Source organism: Mustela lutreola, chromosome 6 (assembly GCF_030435805.1).
Source record: "Mustela lutreola isolate mMusLut2 chromosome 6, mMusLut2.pri, whole genome shotgun sequence".
Taxonomy (NCBI): domain Eukaryota; kingdom Metazoa; phylum Chordata; class Mammalia; order Carnivora; family Mustelidae; genus Mustela; species Mustela lutreola.
Window position 1 is genome coordinate 118147153 of NC_081295.1, and position 21945 is coordinate 118169097.

General features: G+C 39.3%; 1 protein-coding gene across 6 annotated transcripts in view; it reads left to right on the forward strand.

Annotated features, from left to right (window-relative positions):
• Positions 1-21945, forward strand: part of FKBP5 (FKBP prolyl isomerase 5) — a 121644-nt gene that overhangs the window by 57318 nt on the left and 42381 nt on the right. For 4 of the 6 annotated variants that reach the window (XM_059178525.1, XM_059178530.1, XM_059178527.1 and 1 more), the window contains exons 3-4: positions 9685-9811; positions 13393-13537. In XM_059178525.1, coding sequence (XP_059034508.1) covers positions 9707-9811; positions 13393-13537 — 250 coding nt within the window. In that variant the 5' untranslated portion in view covers positions 9685-9706. Of the gene's footprint in view, positions 1-9681; positions 9812-13392; positions 13538-21945 lie in introns of all 6 variants that reach the window. The other 2 variants (XM_059178526.1, XM_059178529.1) reach the window with 1 other exon arrangement.

The following is a 21945-nucleotide window of genomic DNA, read 5'->3' on the forward strand; positions in this document are numbered from 1 at the left end:
CCTCTAGTTCCATCCACGTTGTCTCAAATGGCAAGATTTCATTCCTTTTCGTGACTGCATGGTATTCCATTGTGTGTGTGTGTGTGTACAGATATAGATAGCAGTAGTGCACTATTGCAAGTGCAATTGCACTACTGGGTATTTACCCCGAAGATACAAATGTAGTGATCTGAAGGGGCACATGCACCCAAATGTTTATAGTAACAATGTCCACGATAGATAAACTATGGAAGGAACCTAACTGTCCATGAACAGATGAATGGATAAAGAAGGTGTGGTGTGTTGCATAGTATTCCATACAATGTAACCATGAAAATGCAACCATGAAAAGGAATGAAATCTTGCCATTTGCAACGATTTGGATGAAAGTAGAGGGTATTGTGCTTAGTGAAATAAGTCAATCAGAGAAAGGCAATTATATGATCTCCCTGACATGAGGAATTTGAGAGGCAGGGTTAGGGGTTTGGGGGGTAGGAAAAGAATAAATGAAACAAGATGGGATCGGGAGGGAGACAAACCATAAGAGACTCTTCATCTCACAAACTGAGGTTTGCTGTGGGGAGGGGGGATGTGGCGTGGGTTGTTGGGTTATGGACATTGGGGAGGGTACGTGCTATGGTGAGTGTTGTGAAGTGTGTAAGCCTGACAATTCACAGACCTGTACCCCTGGGGCAAATAATACAGTATATGTTAATAAAAATAATAATAAAATGAAAACGCTAATGCCCTTAGGGCACCTGGGTGCCACAGTCAGTTGAGCATCATCCAGCTCTTGGTTTCTGCTCAGGTCATGATCTCAGGGTCATGAGATAGAGCCCTGAGTTAGGCTCCATGCTCAGCATGGTATCTGCTTGATATTCTCTCCCTCTCCTTTTGCCCCTCCCATGCATGTGTGCTCTGTCTCTCAAACAAATAAATACATCTCAATCAAAAAACCCCACTGAGGCCCTGGCCCCACCCCAGACGAATTAAATGCAGATTCTCTGAGTGGGGTGCTGGCATCAGTGGCTTTTTTTTTTTTTTTTTAAGATTTTATTTATTTATTTGAGAGAGAGACAGTGAGAGAGAGCATGAGAGGCGAGAAGGTCAGAGGGAGAAGCAGACTCCCCATGGAGCTGGGAGCCCGATGCGGGACTCGATCCCGGGACTCCAGGACCATGACCTGAGTCGAAAGCAGTTGCTTAACCAACTGAGCCACCCAGGCGCCCCATCAGTGGCTTTTTTAAAAGCTTCCCAGATGATTCTCATGCTTATCCCATGTTTAGAAATATGCTTAAGAGATTTGAAGGATAAAACTGAGATGTGTACAGTCTGTCTAGTAAGACTTTGAAGTAGAGGACAGACAATGAAGGAAATGAAATAATAGTACGAGCTTCCCTGAGATCCCCAAAGACTCATTTTAAGCAATTAAAGACCAGGATATCAAGGCTTCTGTGGGAATTAAGGAAAGAAGACAAATACCACAATATATCTTGTGATAAGTCTGAACCCCAGGAATAAAGAAAATCCTTATACCCTTTTTAAAGAATGGGAGCCACCTTGTACACTAGGGAGTGAAGGAAACCTACCCGACCTAATTGGTCCAAACATGGCTTCTTGACCCAAACATGGCTTCTGCTTTCTTCCCTAGATGTGGTTCTCTGCTTAATTTCTCTTGTCCTCTTCTGCTTTTGATAATGCTCACCCAAGACTCCCTTGGGAAGAGCTGTTCTTACAGTTGCTGTTTAAAAGCCAGTTTGTGCTTCTTTGTCCTCTTCTTCAGTCTGATCCCTTCTGCCTTCTAATTCAGTGACACACCTTTTCTTGTTTTCCAGCTCAGTCAGAGCTTTATCAATTTTTCTGTAATTCCAAGGCCCTCTTGGAGAAAGTTGATAATTTAGTACTGTCTTTCAACCTTTGGAATTTGGATGGTCTAATATTTTCTAGATATTTTTTGTTTTAATACTAATATAATACTAATATAATTGAGAACAGCAATTCATCGAAGTAGTCAGTGACAAGAGTAATTATAAATTTGGGGGCTCAGTCATTAAGCATCTGCTTTTGGCTCGGGTCATGATCCCAGGGTCCTGAGATCGAGCCCCGCATCAGGCTCCCTGCTCAGTGGGAAGACTGCTTCTCCTTCTGCTACTCCCCCTGTTTGTGTTCTCTCTGTCAAATAAAAAATCTTCAGTAACTACTTGACCTGAGAAAACCAAGTGTAGCAAAACACTGGATGTATCTAAGAGATGGAATAAAGGAGGAAGTAGTTTGTAGCTATAAAAGCAGTAATTCTCTTGAAGATTCTTTTTCCTCTCCTGTCTTCTTAACTGGACATCTGAGCCCTAGGTCCCTGAAGAGTTGATGCAGTGGTCCCTGCTGGAGGCCGGGCTCAGCACTTTTGATGTACACTAAGGATGTACACTGGAAATGAGCAAGGCATCTTCGGTTAAGGGGAAAATAAGAGGATTAAAGAGAGAAGTTAAGTCTGGCTGACTGTTCTGTTCATTTCTGTCTTGCTCTGGCCTCAGACTTATTTCTTTTTTAAAAGAGAGGGGAAGGGCAGAGGGAAAGGGAGAAGTAGTCTCCCTACCAAGCAGGGAGCCCCACATTGGGCCTCCATCCCAGAACTCTGAAGTCATCCAGGACTCCAAGATCATGACCAGAGCTGAAGGCAGATGCTTAACCAACTGAGCCACCCAGACCCCTCTTTTTTCTTTTTTCAGTTGTGCTTAATATACATAACATAAAATTTACAGTTTTTACCAGTATTAAATGTACAGTGCAGTGACAGTAAGTACATTCACACTGCTCTGCTATTATTACCACATTTGTTCTCCAGAATGTTTTCACCTTCCCAAAAAGAAACTCTGCATCCATTAAACAACAGTCCATGCCCCCTTCCTCCAGCCCCTACTAACCTCTTTTTTACTTTCCTGTGTCTATGAATTTGCTTATTCTAGGTACCTCATTAGAAGTAGAGTCCTAGAATATTTGCCGTTTTGTGTCTGGTTTATTTCACTTAGCATAATGTTTTTAAGGTTTATCAATATTGTAGCATGTGTCAGCATTTTATTTTTATGGCTGGATGGTTTAATCATACATGTAAGCACAGGCACCATATTTTGTTTATAGACACTTGGATTGTTTCCATCTTTAGATTGTTGTGAATAGTGCTGCTATGGAGATTGTTGTGCAGGTCTCTACTTTCATTCATTTTGAGCGTATATCCAGGAGTGGAATAGCTGGATCATAATGGTAATTCTGTGTGGAACATTTTGATGAACCACAAAGGATGTGCCATTTTATATTCCCACCAGCAATGCATGAGGGTTCCAGTTTTTCTCTACAGTCTCCCCAGACATTTGCTATTTTCCATTTTTTGAAAACAGCTATTCTAATGGGTGTGAAGGTATCTAAGGGGGAGCATAACATATGATCCCAAAATATGCCACTTGGGCATGTGGACTATTTTGAGCGGAAGGCAATCGAGGTCTAACAGATTGAGGAAGAGGTAGGTTGATTGATCGATTCAGTCATACATTCATACATACCTCTCCCTGCACTGCCTAAAAGAATTTACATGGAGGGCCTGTACCAGGATGAGAGCTAATACTAGAGATAACTTTTTATATAAAAAAGGACTTATCTGCATGGCAGGGCAAACATTTGTTTACCAAACATTTGTTCCTCTCATCATCCTGTGAATTGTCTTCCTCCCATTTGAAGCCCCACACCCCTACTCCCTTCTCCTTCGCTCAGGATGGCCCATAACACTCAGTTGCTTGTGTGTCTGGCAACTTCATATCTTTGCGGTTCCCGTAGATTCGAAATTTGGGGTTTTTTTTTTCTTCTTAATCTATCTTATGTCAACTTAATTATTAGATTAGCGAAAGAACCTGAAAGGGAAGAAGGGGAAAGTTTTCCCGCTTACATATTTCATTGTGATTTTGATTTGCATTTCCCTAAAAACTAACGATGTTGAACATCTTTTCATGTGTTTATTGGCCATTTGTACATCTTTTCCCAGGTTCCTTTTTTGAAGGAGAAAAAAATGTATGGGCATGTGTGGGAATATCATTCATCATCTTCCCATTCCCCATACTAGTGTGGAGGAAGGAAGTTAGCTTGGGGAAAATAGATGGCTAAACACAGTGTGCAGCTTCATGTAGATGTGTAGTCTGTCCTCGTATGTGATCTTGTTTCCTCTGCTTGCATATTTATCCGTTTTGTATGTGTATCTTGTCTACAAAGAGATAATTCCTCTTGACACTCCCATGCGTTAATGGGCTTGAATGTTTTGACAGAGTCATGGTGTTGAAAGTCAGTGAGGGCTTTCTGGTTCATCCTTACATGGGTATTTTCAAAATTAAGATAAATTATTGCATTTAGTTACAAGTCCTAGGGTTTACCTATTTCCTTGTGTGTTTTCTTTTGTGTTTTAGTTTTAAGAGGCTGAAAGCTGTTATGGCCCAGGCATCTGTGGTACTTAGAAAGAATGCTACTGTTGTTTTTCTTTGTCATTAACAAAGATTCCAGTTCTGATATTCTTTTTTTGTCTTCTCTCTGAAAACTCTCCTGTTAGTAGGATAATCTGATTCAAGTTATCTATATTTTAACAGAGAACAACACAGTGAGTAATACACATGGAGAACTAGTGGATAATGCTTTAAAATGATTTTTCAAAAAAAAGGATTTCTCATTTGGGGGTTCTGACAATTTAGTTATGTTAACTGAGTTTTTCAGTACAGTGTTCGTGAAATTTTAAGCGCATTCTCATTTTTCTTGTTATGTCTCAGGTGTTTGCTGACTTGCACTTTGGAGAGTGCCTGCTTATCTGGCATGTCTATAACAGAACTGTGTGTTCCCTCTCTGATATACTGGGTAGGAGTTTCCCCCCTTTGGACAGTTCAGAACAGTGAGCTTTATCATAGATTAATATCCATAGTTACATAGTGATTTTAAATCCAGAATAAACCTAGAGTAGGGGAAAGAAGAAAAGGCTCCCTTATGAAAAAAGGGAAACTTTCTCAGTGTGTCTTGGAGATTTTCAGGAATTGTCTCATCTTATTGCCTTTTTTCATATAAGACTAGGTCAAGGAAGAAGGTTTTTTAAAAATTTGTTTTGTTTGTTTATAAAAATCTGTACCCCAAAGGACAAACTGAAATTGTTGGGAGAAACTTGAAGAGTTCAGCTTATTTCTTTATTGTTCCAGATTTATCTGCCTTTGAAAGTTGAAAGGTGTTTTATTGTTTTTTATCTTTGTGTTTTAATTACTCGTGCTACCCCTTTTTATATACTCCATACTACTTGGAACTATTGTCTGGAATTACAATTACTTGCATCCCTTTAAGTGTTAGAATCAAATGTGAAGACCAAATTCCTTTATCAAATGAGACTTACCAAGTTAGCAAATCAATTTACAAGTTCTCTATTAATTTTAGCAAGCTATTGTTTCCAAGGGGTAAGGTTAGAACCAAAAGAAATGGCTTTTTTAAGATTTATTTATTTGATGGAGTGATGTGAGCAAGTAGGAATGGCTGGGGTCGGGGGGAGGTGGTGCGGGTAGCGGGAAGGGTAGAGATTCTCAAGCAAACTCCTGGCTGAGCACAGCCTGATGACCCTGAGATTATGACCTAAGCTAAGATCAAGAGTCAGACACTTAACTGACTGAGCTGTTTTTTGATTGACAATATTTTCATTTAAAAATGTAGTGGATCTCCAATTGATAAGAATTAAAAAGAAAGGCAATGCCTTCGGATGTGGGGTAGTCATGCTTTTTCAGAACTTTTAGTTTTTTGTGGTATTTGTGCTTGCGCGCACACACACACACACACACACACTCTCTCACTCTCCCCCTTAAATGATTTGAAAGTAAGTAGCAGACATCATGACATCTCAGGATGTGTCTCCTAAGAATGAGGATATTATTCTACATAGGACTACAATACTGTATCAAACTCTAGAAAGTTAACCTTATAATGTACAGTCTCATTTTTTTAAGTCTTTCTAATTCTCCCCAAAATGTGCTTTTATAACACTTTCGTCCCCCTAATCCAGTATCTAGCCATGGATCACACATCTTATTTGGTTGTTGTATCTCTTCAGTTGTGTGTGTGTGTGTGTGTGTTAGTCACCATAAAACACATCATTAGTTTTTGATGCAGTGTTCCAAGATTCATTGTTTATGCACCACATCCAGTGCTCTATACAATATGGGCCCTCTGCAATACCCACCACCAGGCTTACCCATTCCCCCACCTCCCTCCGCTCTAAAACCCTCAGATTGTTTCTCAAAGTCCATAGTCTCTCATGATTCGTCTCCTCCTCCATTTTGCCTCAATTCACTTTTCCTTTCCTCCTCCTAATGGTTGTCTTATCTCTTTAGTCTCCTTTAAACTGGGACAGGCCCCCTATCTTTTTTTGAGTGAGGGATATATTCATAACATTAACATTTTGAGGCATCTAGTCCAGTGGTCTTATATGATATTCCACAACTGATTTTGTATTTTTCTTCTTCTTCTTCTTTATTTTTTTCTTTTTAGGATTTTATTTATTTGTTTGGCAGAGAGAGACAGAGAGGAGAGGGAACACAAAGCAGGGGGAGCGAGAGCGGAAGAGGGAGAAGCAGGCTTCCCGCGAGCAGGGAGCCTGATGTGGAACTCTGTCCCAGGACCCTGGGATCATGACCTGAGCCGAAGGCAGCCGCTTAACGACTGAGCCATCCAGGCACCCTTGTCTTGTGTTCTTGATTAGTTTCAGATTAAATACTTTTAGTAGGAATGCTATATGTGTAGTTCCCATTCCATCACATCACATCACAATGTAGTTCCCATTCCATCCAGGAGGCACAGTGATCGCCGTGTTTTATTTTTTGGTAATGCACCGTTTGGTCATGATGCAGACTGCTTGTGCTAAGGGGTATCTGTCAGATCATTGGAAAGTGCTTTTTCTTTATTTAGTAATCTGAAGGTTCATCCTTTGAGACTGTATGGTTGTCCTATTCCCTATAACCTTCCACCTGTTTATTTTAATTTTCTCATGATTTATTTTTTTTTTAGATTTTATTTATTTGACAGAAAGAGATCACAAGTAGGCAAAGAGGCAGGCAGAGACAGAGAGAGTGGGGAGCAGGTTCCCTCCTGAGCAGAAAGCCTGATGTGGGGCTCGATCCCAGGACCCTGGGATCATGACCTGAGCCCTGAGCCGAAGGCAGAGGTTTTAACCCACTGAGCCACCCAGGCGACCCTGTCATTGATTTAATTCAAGATTTGCCAGGGGACTATTGACGGATGTCAATTTATCTATGAAGGCCAGGGCATTTTTAAATTTCAATGTATTTTTCCAGGAGTAAGATTCATGACTCCCCAAATATTTAAAAGATCTTTTCCTCTCTGTTTTGGAGGTGCCTTCTGCAAGTCCCCATGCATTAGAGAAGTCTGTCATAAGCAGCTGGTTACTAGAAGCTGAGAACCAACCCTCTTCATGTAATTTTCCTAATTATCTAGCCTAGCATCACGTACAGCTGGGTACATAATTTCTGTTGTTGTTTGTTTGAGAATGCTTTGTTCTGGCCTCTCCCTCATCCCGAGCCAAGCATTTGGATCTTTTGTGTTTGGTATAAACTGTACTAGAAAATAAAGCAAAGGGGCTTAGCCCCTGGTCTTTGGTGTTCCCTTTGAAGATTTTTGGACACAGCAGAATTTGATTTGTCTTTGTTGACACTGAAGTAAATTTAGGTCAGTTGGAAATGAGTGAAAACACTGCAGTGTGTTATTATTATATATTGACTTTAGGGAGCTTTATCCATTATTATTAGCCTAATAGGGAATAGCTGTAGCGTGATTAATCCTTGACTTTCTCCACTCAACCAGGAGAGCGGTGTGGAATCAATCATGGCAGCAGCCAGTGAGGTGTGTTTTGTTGCATCTATTCATTGGCCCATTGGTTTGGTTTGCCTTGCATGAAAAGTATCTGTCATTTGGGTGACTGATAGTAAAAGCTAACATTGGAATGTATATCTAAAAATACACGTTATACCATTTAATCCAGAAGGTCACTCTGTGAAAGTAGATGTTATTATTCCAATCACACAGGTGGGGAGAAAGGCTTAGAGAAGTTAAAGATAGCCAACATCAAACAGCTTGTAAGGGGCTCCAAATTCCTTGCTTGTTTCGTTGTAGCAGTCTGAAAGGTAGAGGCAGTCTAGGGGATCTACCTATGAACAAAGCATGGCCTTTGCTCTCAAGGACCATTTCTTTTTATTTTTTTCAAGATGTTATTTATTTATTTTGGGGGGAGGAGATTGGGAAAGGGAGAGTGAGAGAGCACAAGCAGCAGGGTAGAAAGGGAGAGGGAGAAGCTGATCAGAGAGCTCAACACAAGGCTCGATCCCAGAACCTGAGCCAAAAGCAGACGCTTAACTGTCTGAGCCGCCCAGGCGCCCCTCAAGAATCTTTCAAATCTAGCAAATGTGTCTTCTTAGAAATATATGGTAGCACATTGAGGGAAGAGTTCAGGGATCAGAGAAAAGTGCAGACAACTTCTATGCATAGAGTCAAGATTGGCATGATGGAGGAAGAATTTGAGAGGGAGGAGTATTTGGAAGAGAAGAAAAAGAGTGACCAAAGCATGGAGATGGGAAACAGAGGGTTTGTTATGGCTGAGGAATTGCTCTGGTTTGACTAGAGCATGAACTGCATGAAAGAAAGTAAAAGAAAGCAGTGGAAGCTAGACCTGTGAAAGCTAGGTTAGGATCAGATTGTGAAAGGTCTCGAATGCCATGCCAGAGAAGAACCTTATTCTGGGTAGATATTTTGAGCGGTATCCCTACAGGGGACCCAATAATAAGCATGACAAATTCTGACGTTTTTATGTAAGTTATGATTCCGTACTAATCTCTTCACATACATTATCTCATTAACGGCTCACAGGAACTCCAGGAACAATGTACTCTCTCCCTTTTACGGATGTGAAATTGAGGCTCAGCCAGATTAAGTTTGCTGGTGTCAGACAGATACTGCTGGAGCTGAGACGTGGACTGGGGTCCCTCAGCTTCTAACACATGTTCTGTTTACCACTATGACATTTTGCCATTTAAAACAAAAAAAGGTTTATTTATTTATTTTAGAGAGAGGGCACGCGATAGGGTGAGTGTGCATGGGTGGCGGGAGGAGCAGGGGTAGAGGATTGTCAAGGAGATTTCCATCTGAGTGCAGAGCCCAGCTTGCCGCTCCATCCCAGGAGCCATGAGATCACAACCGGAGCTGAAATCAAGAGTCGGAAGTTTAATGACTGAGCCATCCAGGCACCCCTGTATATTGTCATTTTTAAAATCAGATCATCTAATGGGTTCTTAATTCTCTGTCAAGAATATCACTATAGGAAAAAAGACATTTTCAAAGTTCTGAAAGTACTGCCTGTGGGTGTGTAATCACGTTTAGGAATATAATGACTACCAAACCTGACCTGTACTGCTCTCTAATTTGACACCAGTGCTGGAAGGGAAATTGAAGAGTTGAATGATATTTTATGTACATCAGTACATGCTCATGGCAGATGTTTTTGTTTTCATGTTCAATGTTTAACCTTATTGGCCTGGCCCTATGTAAATCTTAAATCGGGGAAGGCCTGTTCCTAGGGACATTTTCAGATGCTTAAAGCAATGATATTTTACCTAGCTAAAATATGTTTCTTCTCAGCAGGTTTTCTTACTTATAAAAGACCATGACTACTGATGAGGGTGCCAAGAACAATGGAGAAAACCCAGCAGCAGCTGTGGCTGAACGTGGAGAGGATATCACCTCTAAAAAAGATAGAGGAGTATTGAAGGTGAGGTTACAAGGATGAGGTTACATGAGGTTACATGCAGGGAAATTTGCTATCTGGAAGGATTACATATAAAAACCTTTGTTTCTTTTGGCTGGAGGTAGAGGTGACTAATGTTTATTGGGATTTACTAAGTGTTAAACACTGCAGTCAAGTTCATCTGCATGACCCGAGGTTTATTTTTATTTATTTATTTATTTATTTTAAAAGATTTTATTTATTTATTTGACAGACAGAGATTACAAGTAGGCAGAGAGGCAGTCAGAGAGAGGAGGAAGCAGGCTCCCTGCTGAGCAGAGAGCCTGATGCGGGCTCGATCCCAGGACCCTGGGATCATGACCAGAGCTGAAGGCAGAGGCTTTAACCCACTGAGCAACCCAGGCGCCCCCAAGGTTTATTTTTTATCCCAGATTATAGAGGATGAAACTGAGGCCTAGCTGGGTAAATAAAGGCAGGTCTGGGATCCAGATCCAAGTTCTATGTGACTCTAAAAGTCTGTGTCTCCCAGTTCTCAAGAGTGTACACAAAGGTTATTATTTTAACATAGTATTTAAGTGTATTAAAGCTAGCTGGTGACAATTCAATTTGAGACATATTAGAGGAAAATGAAAAGCTGACTTGCAGAGTTCAAAGGGTTTGTTTTTACATACAGATTATTGTTTTGTACAGTGAAGATATTTTTTGAGGTTTCATCAGAGAATATATCTTTTGAATTAGCTTTCCTCGTTAAAACACACTGTATATTTTTTACTCTGTAATTAACCATTTCTACATGTGTGTTTTTGTATCTCACAATAGTCTTGTGAGACAATGAGCACATCTTGACCCTTCCATTTATGGAAGGTGTATATTGGTATTCCATGTAAGTAAATAAAGCGGAGCTGAGAGAGATTAAATGATTTTAGTCGTATTAAGTCATTATTTCTCCTACACTGTTGTTACTCATGCAAGTTTTGTATAATTTTTTTCTTGCTGAACTCTAATATTACCACTAAGTTGAGTTTTAATATCTCCTTGTGTCAGCAGCAGCAAATGAGAATTTCTTAGTTTGTTTTGTCTAATCTCGCTTATATGAAAGCTTTTTTTCTGTGCCTGGATCTTCTAAATATACATGTTTTACTGTTAGCTTGCTATATGCCAAGGTAAATTTCAGAGTGTTTCAACTCTAGAATGAGGAACTTTATGCCCTGTATTTATATTCTGCTCTCTTTCAGAGGGCCTCTCAACCCATAACTATATGAATCACTTTTCCCAAACTCCAGGATACTTCTGGAGACATTAGGTATTTTGCAGGCTGTCCTCAGCATCTGCCTGCTCTATGAGAGTCCTTCTCTTTCATTTTTCAGTGTACCCGTACAAAGAACATAGTCCCCAGTCTGCCTTCAGCCCTGCTTTGTTCCAGGGAGTAAATCTGCTAAGATTTTTAGGCTTGTAAGAAATATTTTGAGATTGTAAGCCCTTTAAATCATATCATTTATTCCTATCTACAGCCTTGGGTTTCACTGTGGGGCTTTTGGTTAAGATTAAATAGGTCTACTAACTGTGTGACCTAGGGCAATTTAGTTAACCTCTGTGGTTTGAAATTTCCTCATTTGTAATATTGGAACACTACTATCTACTTCATACACTTATTGGGATTATATAAAGCATTTGGCACAGTGACTCATCTGTAGTAATCTCCATATATATGGAGATTATATTATATATCTACATATGAATATATATTATATATACATATATACATGTTATACAGACATGCACATATGCATACATATATACATTTTCAGTATGTGTATGTTTTATTTTGTTTGTTTTTTTTAAAGACCAAGGCACATCTGGGAAATCAGTGACTAGCTCAGGAGGATAAAATTACATTGTGGAGCTTACATTTTTAAAATGAATCTAGACTAGATTTTATCCTTAAAGTATCTCCTTAAGGTAACTCTTCACATCTTCCCATTTCTCCCAATTTAGAGCCCCTAGCAACTAATATTCTACTCTCTGGTTTTGTGAGATCAGCTTTTTTAGATTCCATATATTAGTGAGATCCTACAGGATTTGTCTTTCTCTATTACTTAGGCTAATGCTCTCAAGTCCATCCCTGTTGTCACAGATGGCAAGATTTTATTCTTTTTTATCACTAAATTAACATTTCACTGTGTATGTATATACCCCATTTTCTTTATCCATTCATCTATCTGTGGACATTTAGGTTGTTTACGTAGCTTAGGCATTGTGAATAATGCTACACTGAACATGGAGGTACATATATCTTTTTGATCTAGTGTTTTCCTTTCCCTCAAAGAAATACTCAGAAGTGGAATTGCTGGATTATATGGTAGTTCTGTTTTTAATTTTTTGAGGAATCTGCACACTGTTTTCCACAGTGGCTACACCGGTTTATATTCCCACCAACAGTACATGGGTGTTCCCTTTTCTCCACAACCTTGCCAACACTTATTATTTCTTGTCTTTTTGATCATAGCCATTCGAACAGGTGAGGTGGTATCCTGCAGGTTTGATTTGCATTTCTGTGCTTGTTTCATTTCTGTGTGTTGGTTTTGTATCCTTCCACTTGCCTGAACTCATTGATCCATTCTAACAGGTGTTTGGTGGAGTTGCGGTCATGATTCTTTTCCTTTAAAGAATATCTGGATTTTTGAACTAAGAAAGTTGTAGAATATAAATTTACAGTGTTTATGTGGTATTCTGAGAGTGGCCCTGGGAGGACATATCTTAAGGAATTTCGGAGTGGATAATTGAATTCTTTTATAAAAATTCAGACTCTTCCCCTAAAATGACATATCTTGGATATGAGCTATCAACGCCTGTTACCTAAAAAAATGATTAATTTAGCATAGGTGATTGATGGAATGAATTATACCGCCACATGCTTGGATTTTCTTTTCTTTTCCCAGAACTGACCAACTGCATTAGTGGTCTGCTCTGCCAAGAACAAAATAAATACACTGAATTTTATGACAGCTAACTGTTTTTCAGCCTGGAGTTTTTTTGACATTTGTTTTACTAGAAAACAGATTGTTCAGTATCATAACAAACTATGCAGTGATACTGTTTTTTTAACACGTTAAATAGTCCTTACAAAAGAGGAAGTATAACCTGTTCTATCAGGAAATTGAGCTTTTTGAAAGTAACCAAACTAGTGGAATCTAGTCAAAAGGTAATGTTTTTAGCAAAGGAGGGAAGTAAATAAAATCCCACTGTTGTAATTTTGCTTTGGACTTCTTTTTGAATGGTTTTGAAAGTCCACTAATCTTTTTGATCTCATTTAATTTGTGTATGAACTAGCTCTCTGTTTTGAGAGACTTTAGCATGAAGCAGGATCTGTTGGTTATATTATTACGTTATTTTGAGGGAATAATTAAATATAGCAATAAAGATTGAGAGTAGTACAGGACAGTTTTCTAACAGTGGGGGTTATTGAGAGAACTGGGAGGGAGGCCTTTAGAAAGGGCATAATTGTCTGTAAACCTGCCTGGGTAATGTGGAATGGATTGTGTGATATTTCTATTCTCCGATTATAATGAAATCAGCTCCTTTTTCTTAATGTTTGTCTTTTCTAGATTGTCAAAAGAGTGGGAAATAGTGAGGAAACACCAATGATTGGAGACAAAGTTTATGTCCATTACAAAGGGAAGTTGTCAAATGGAAAGAAGTTTGATTCCAGTCATGATAGAAATGAACCATTTGTCTTTAGTCTTGGCAAAGGTAAGAGGGTATTTTTGAGTTGTGTTTTGCTTGGATTTATTGCCATTTATAACATAGAGGAGCTAGTCAATTCTGTCTAGGAGCTAGTGGATTTTTTGAGGGTCCATAATGTCAAAATTGTTTTCTTAATACTACTAAGATGTTGTTTATCTTTTTGCTGTATTTACATTTGCATGGAAGACACACAAGCTGCAGTGGTAGAGGCGGCCAGGGCCCCGGCACAGGTCTAGGCGCAACACCGAGCTCTGCCAGTAATCATTTATGCCTCGCTGCCCTCATTCACTGTGTAAATAAGAAAAAAAAGGGAAGCCAGTTTCACTTAATGTGCTTGATGAAGTGTAAGAAATACTAATTTTATTAAATCCTAATCCTTGAGTTTCACATTGTTTCGCTGCTTTGTAACAGATAGGAAGCACTCATTGAGTGCTCCTGCAGATCCAAGTGTAGTGGTTATCTCATGGAGAAGCACTTGTGCACTTAACTTGAGTACATTTTTTCAGAAAGCACCATTTTTATTTGAAAGGGCAAACTTGTTGTTTAGACTTGATTATTTAGTATTTGGGAGATACTTTCTTAAAAATGAATGAAGTAAGCCTATCGAAAACTATTGAGTTTTCAAATAAAAATTACGGTTTTGGGAAATGTGTATCTGCCACTCTGACCTTGGCAGCTTTCCAAAGCTTAAGAGTTCTGATGAGATCAGTGGGTTTTAACGAATGAGATTTTCAAAACATTATATAAGGAAATGTGCTAACATTTGGAAGATCTGCGAAACTCAGTGAACCAGTATTTTCCCAGTACTAGATGTTACAAGATCATGCCTGACTAAAAGATCCATTCATTGTGCAAGCCAGACCAGTGGATTTTAATGTAATATGATATGAAAAGTTCATTGATATGCTTTCACATTCCATACTACAGCTCACCGTTATGAAACTACCACTAGTCCAGCTTTGATGTCATATCAGATGGTTATATTCATAATTACCTTGAAAGGCTATTAAAGTACTCTTGCCTTTTCCAACTATTTATCTTTTGGGGTTTGGATTTCTTCCATACACTTAAACCAGAATTGCAACAGGTGAATGCAAAAGTAGGTATGAGAGGGGCGCCTGGGTGTCTCAGTGGGTTAAAGCCTCTGCCTTCAGCTCAGGTCATGATCCCAGGGTCCTGGAATCAAGCCCCACATTGGACTCTCTGCTCAGCAGGGAGCCTGCTTCCCTTCCTCTCTCTCTGCCTACTTGTGATCTCTGTCTGTCAAATAAATAAATGAAATCTTAAAAAAAAAAAAAAGTAGGTATGAGAATCTGGTTGTCTTTTATTAAGGTAGACACATTTTACACTTATAAATTTGTAAAAACAATGCCATCCTCACTAATAATTTTTTAAAAATATAGTTACTTTTCATAAAAATAACTTGTGTTAACATATAATGAGGTTACTACTATTTTTCAGTGAGTTGGTAAATAATTATTTTCTTTAAATTTCAATGTGGTAAATATCAATAAATAATTAGAAGTTCCTTCATGTCCTCAATTTTCAAGATTTAAAGAGGGTCCTGAGGAAACAGTGTTGAGAACCACTATTTTCGGGTCTTAAATGTGGTTTATACTAATTATTTTCAAATGCTTTTAAATATCTTCAGTTAATTTCAATTGTTTGTTTGTTTTGTTTTGTTTTGTTTTTTAGTCTTGTAAGGAGAATAGTAGCCCGTACATCAAATTGAACTTTATGGGCCATGTGGCTTGTTGAAAGTTAGTGGCTGAATTACCAATGTTTTTTTATTCTTATCTGCTACAGATATAACGGACTTCTAGTTGGTTTCCAGATTAAGTGTGAGAGAAAAGGAGTAATCCCCCTATCTATCACTGTGGCTCTGTGTTATCATCCCTTTCTTCCTTTTTTAAAGATTATTTATTTATTTGACAGAGATCACAAGTAGGCAGAGAGGCACGCAGAGAGAAAGAGGAAGGGAAGCAGGCTCCCTGCTGAGCAGAGAGCCAGATGCTGGGCTCCATCCCAGGACCCTGGGATCATGACCTGAGCTGCAGGCAGAGGCTTTAACCCACTGAGCCACCCGGGTGCTCTTCTTCTTCTGATTGTACCATTTTAGATGAATTGTTAATTAAGCATGGATCTGAGAAAGGAAACAGCAAACAGGAACTATGGAGTAAATTCCTTTTTTTTTTTTTTTTAAAGATTTTATTCATTTATTTGACAGAGATCATAAGCAGGCAGAGAGGCAGGCGGGAGTGGGGGGAAGCAGGCTCCCTGCCAAGCAGAGAGCCCGATGCGGTGCCTGATCCCAGGACTCTGAGATCACGACCCTAGCCAAAGGTGGAGGCTCAACCCACTGAGCCATCCAGGCACCCCTGGCCAGGCACCCCTGGAGTTAAACTCTTTCTGCCCCTCTTACACTCTCCCTTCCCTGGTACTCATAGGCATAGGTCATGGTGACTTCTGCTTCCTGTCCAATTGTATTCTCTCCAAGCCCTGGTGTAGGCTAGGCCACTGCTCCCTTCTCCTTTGGGTCTTGAGTGAGTTAGTGGTCATGTGAGAATGTGAGATTAATCTTGTGTTTCAGTATGATACCAGTCAAAATGAAATACACATTCCCTTTCTTGATAAAGCAGATAATGATTGACAGTTAAATTAGAATTTGTCTCTTTTTTTGTTTATTTAGGGATGTGAACTTTCAGGGCCACCAGCATGGCTGTGCCATCGTATTTAATTGAGATGACCTCAGAGTAAATGGCCTCATCAGACATCTTAGACATCTTTCTTCCCACTGCCCTGTCCCCCAAATTCTTACTCTACCCTTTGAATTTCCTGGAGTTAAGATAACATACCTTCTCTCAGCAGCTATCTTTGCAAGTAGACTTAAGAATTGCTAAGAAAAAAAATATTGCTAGGAACTTACGCTACTATCTTCTCTACCCACATTTTCTTGATAAACTACCCTATGATGAATGAGTCTTTTATGTTTCCTAGAATTTGGAGCTGAGATAAAATAGTGGACTTCCAGTTAACTTGGTACTTAGGGCACGCCTCTCTAGAGACACTGGTTTCATGTGGAGAGGAGCATCCACCTGGGTGTTCAGAAGCCAGGGCTCCTGTTGTCACTCTTTCTGTGTCTTTTTTTTTTTTTTTTTGACAGAAAGATCGTAAGTAGGCAGAGAGGGCAGACAGAGGGGGCGGGGAAGCAGACTCCCTGCTGAGCAGTGAGCCCAATGCGGGGCTCAATTCCAGGACCCTGAGATCATGACCTGAGCCGAAGGTAGAGGCTTAACCCACTAAATTCAGGCGCCCCTTTCCTGTGTCATTTCAACACGAGTAAGCTACCTAACCTTCCCTCCTCCTCTAAAAAGGAGACCTCTGTGGAAAAGTTTGAAGATTAATCCTGGCTATGATTTCATTCTTGGACCTTCTGTAAAGAGTATGGCAAGGTACTGTGTAAAAAAAACTGTGTAAAAGACTAAAAACCAAAACAATGGCAGAAGCTTTAGAGGCCTCTGTTAGATGATAATTAGAAATATGAGAAAAGAGCAATATACTTCCGGTAAATCTTCTGTAGCAGAATGTGTTCAGTTGACTGTAAAGCAAGAAACATTGGTTAGACAGTTTACACTTTTATACCTATATGTTATGGCAGTAGCTACTTAACCAAAATGAAGAAAAATAACATAAATGGACAGTAGCATAAATACTCTATATTGAGCTCTCTTGATGCCTTAAAATTCACCTCTCCCAAGGGAATAAATAGAAATATTTCAGTGGAAAGTCACACTGATTTGGGGATTCTGTTGTGATTTCAGTATTTAAAATAGAATTATGGGGTGCCTGGGTGGCTCAGTCGTTAAGCGTCTGCCTTCGGCCCAGGTCAAGATCCCAGGGTCCTGGGATTGAGGCCCACATCAGGCTCCCTGCTCTGTGGGAAGCCTGCCTCTCCTTCTCCCATGTCCCATGCTTATGTTCTCTCTCTCTCTCTCTCTCTCTGAGTCTCTCTGTCAAATAAATAAATTTAAAAATAATAATTAAAAAAAAGAATTAGGAGTGCTTGTCTGTAAAAAATTGCCATAAAAATACACATACCATTTATGTACATTTATACATCCACATATATTTGAGCTTTACCTACAGGTTGGGTGTCTGTGTCTATTGCTCTTCCTGTGCCATCTTTTAAACCCTGTGCCTCACTTCTCCATTTGTAAAGTCATGATAATAATATATACTGTTATACACTGAAGAGTAAGTAAGACATTGCACACCATTGTTTAGCACACAGTAAGCACTCACATGTTTGTTACTGTTGTTACAGTGTTAGGATTATTGGCTTCCTAGTGGAATGGCAGTAACTATGCTACAGCAGTTTGGGTCCTAACTCTGTTTGCTCTGCTTGCATACAGACTTTGTGAAATAATGCTTATCCATCTCTTTTAGCCCCAGGAAGTCTGGAAAGACAAAAACTGAATCAATCTAAGACAACTGATTATTACTACTTCAAAATATGTTACACAAATTAGAATGAAGAGATGGTGGTTTCCCTCATTGGGTTTTCTTTCTTTTCTTTTTTCCTTTTTTTAAAAGATTTTATTTATTTACTTGACAGAGAGTACAAGCAGGGGGAACGGCAGGGAGAGGGAGAAGCAGGCTCACTGCTGAGCAAAGAGCCCGGCGTGGGGCCCAATCCCAGAACCCAGGGATCATGACCTGAGCCAAGGGCAGACACTTAACTGACTGAGCCACCCAAGCTCTCTGCATATTGGGTTTTCTTAACTAAATCTTACATGTTCTGAATTCCTAGAACTGTGTTCATAACTCATTTTAAAAGAAGTTGAAATAAGGACTCAACATTTTCCAATATACTTCCATAGTAGAAGTTCTGGTTTTTCCCCCTCCCTCCCTCCAACAAGTATATTTTCACTAAAATTGGGAAGGGATCGATTTGGGAAATGAAAGAATTATATCTTTTAGTTCTTTGAAGTAAATCCAGGCATGCTTAGGTTTTGCCCATCCCCACCTACCCTTATCTAGATCTAGAGATTTCTTATGGCGAGCTGCTTCAGTGAAGTTATTTATGATGTTCTTGGTATGTAACAAACATGGCTGGGAATTATGAAGTGAAAACTCCTGTTATATTCTTCCCCCAGATCTGAGAAGAGAAACAAAGAAACCAATCATTTTGGATTCTTCACATACCTATACTTCTCTCTTACTATTGAGATTAAATTATAATGAAGTAATATCAGCAGTCTGCCTATAACATTAATATAGTCTTCTCTGCTGTGTGATGATCCATGATCACTAGTAAAACCAACTGTTAATTTTGTCAGTCATTAGTATATTAGAGTAAGAGGGAGAAAGTCTATGTTGAAAGACTAATAGCTAATACTAAAGGGAAATGGGGAATTGTTTAATGGGTAGAGTTTTAACATTGCAAGATGACAAAGTTGTAGAGACTGGTTGTACAACAGTGAATATACTTAACAGTACTGACCTGCCCACTTAAAAAGGGTTGTGATGGTAAATTTGTATGTGTATGTGATGGAAATTTTGCATGTGTTTTACCACAATTAAAAAAAATTTTTTTTTTAAGATTTTATTTATTTGACAGAGATCACAAGTAGGCAGAGAGGCAGGCAGAGACAGAGAGAGGAGGAAGCAGGCTCCCTACTGAGCAGAGAGCCCGATGTGGGGCTCGATCCCAGGACCCTGGGATCATGACCCAAGCTGAAGGCAGAGGCTTTAACCCACTGAGCCACCCAGGCGCCCCTTAAAAATGTTTTAAATAAATAAAGAAAAATGTTAGAATGTTCTAAAGTGGTCACTATATTTTTTATTGTGGATGAAAGTATTCCATGATTAAATTAAAATGTTACATTTTTTAATGTATTATATGATTTTTAAATTTTTTCTTTATTTTATAAATCTGTTTATTTAAATTCCAGTATAATTAACATACAGTGTTACATTGGTATCAGGTTACAATATAGTGATTCAACAATTCTGTACATTCAGAGCTCGTCATAAGTATACTCTTTAATCTCCTTCACCTATTTTACCCATACCCCCAACCACCTTCCTTCTGGTAACTACCATTTCTCTATATTCAAGATTCTGGTTTTTGTTTGTCTGTTTGTCTGTCTGTCTTTTTTCTTTGTTCATTTGTTTTATTTCTTAAATTTCACATATGACTGAAATCATACAGTATTTTTCTTTCTCGACTGATTTCTTTTTTCTTTTTTTTTCTTAAAGATTTTATTTATTTATTTGACAGATAGTGATCACAAGTAGGCAGAGAGGCAGGCAGAGAGAGAGAGGAGGAGGAAGCAGGCTCCCTGCTGAGCAGAGAGCCCAATGCGGGGCTCAATCCCAGGATCCCGAGATCATGACTTGAGCCAAAGGCAGAGGCTTTAACCCACTGAGCCACCCAGGCGCCCAGTGACTTCTTTCTTTTTTTTACAGAGGGGGAGAAACGGGGATGGGATAGGGAGAGAGAGAATCTTAAGCCAGCTCCACACCCAGTGCAGAGCCCAACATAGGGCTTGATCCCACAACCCTAAGATTATGACCTGAGCCAAAATCAAGAGACAGACACTTAGATTGAGCCACCCCAGTGCCCTGCTGACATTTATTTCCCTTAGCATTATACTGTCTAGACCCATCCATATTGTTGCAAATGGGAAGATTTCGTTCTTTTTTATGGCTGAGTAATATTCCATCATGTGTATGTGTATAGATCTATCTTTATCTACATGTTTATCCGTTCATCGATTGATGGACACTTGGGTTGCTTCCATTAAAATGTATTAATATAATTTTTAATAGACTTTAGTCTTAGAGCACTCTTAGGTTCATAGTAAAATTGAGCAGAAGTTACAGAGTTCTGATACATGCCCCATGCTCACACATGCACAGCATCCCCTCCCCTCCTTAACAACATACCCCACCAGAGCAGTACACTTACTGACATTGATGAGCCTACATTGAACCTATATAATTTTATGGGCTTTTTTTTTTTTTTAAAGATTTTATTTATTTGACAGAGAGCACAAGCAGCAGGGGTTGTGGCAGGGAGAGGGAGAAGCAGGCTTCCCAATGAGCAGGGAACCTGATGTGGGGCTTGATCCCAGGACCCCGGTATCATGACCTGAGCCGAAGGCAGACACTTAACCAGCTGAGTCACCCAGGTGCCCCAATTTTATGAATTTTCTTGTTTGTTTGTTTTTAGAGAGGGGAGTGGGGGGTCAGAGAGAGAGCAAGAATCCAAAGCTGGCTGCACCCCTAGCACAGAGCCTGATGAAGCCTAACAAGGGGCTCAGTCTCACAACCCTGAGATCATGACATGAGCCGAAACCATGAGTCGGACACTTAACTTACTTGAGCCATCCAGGTGCCCCCAAATTTTGTATTTTAAAATGTATTCCTTTGCAGAAGGAAGAAAAAAGTACAGTTCATTGCTTTTATACTGGGCTGTTTATATACTTTTAAACTTTTCCAGTTGCCTACAGTTAGGTATATATGGAAAGCATTTGAACTTAGGGATAGCTACATTATACATTTGTTTAAATTTGTATTTTTACTTCAGATAGTGTCAGAAATAGGACTCCTGAAATTGATAAATTGTTTGAGCTAATGGAAGTCCAGGTCAAGTGTTAGAACAAAATCCATATTCTTGGTGTATTATACCTATTATTATGATCCTAAAGCTCAAAAAATCCTAAAGATTAAAAATCTTATAAATGTTTAATTCTGCTTCTAAGAATTCAACCTGAATAGAAAGTATGGTAGATGGAGGTTCCTCAAAATGTTGAAAATAGAACTGCCCTATGACCCAGCAATTGCACTATTGGGTATTTACCCTAAAGATACAAATGTAGTGATCCAAAGGGACACATGCACCCGAATGTTTATAGCAGCAATGTCCACAATAGCCAAACTATGGAAAGAACCTAGATGTCCATCAACAGATGAATGGATCAAGAAGATGTGGTATATATACACAATGGAATACTATGCAGCCATCAAAAGAAATGAAATCTTGCCATTTGCAACAACGTGGATGGAACTAGAGCGTATCATGCTTAGCGAAATAAGTCAAGCAGAGAAAGACAACTATCATATGATCTCCCTGATATGAGGAAGTGGTGATGCAACATGGAGGCTTAAATGGGTAGAAGAATAAATGAAACAAGATGGGATTGGGAGGGAGACAAACCATAAGTGACTCTTAATCTCACAAAACAAACTGAGGGTTGCCGGGGGGAGGGGGTTGGGGAGAAGGGGGTGGGATTATGGACATTGGGGAGGGTATGTGATTTGGTGAGTGCTGTGAAGTGTGTAAACCTGGTGATTCACAGACCTGGGGATAAAAATATATGTTTATAAAAAATATATGTTTATAAAAA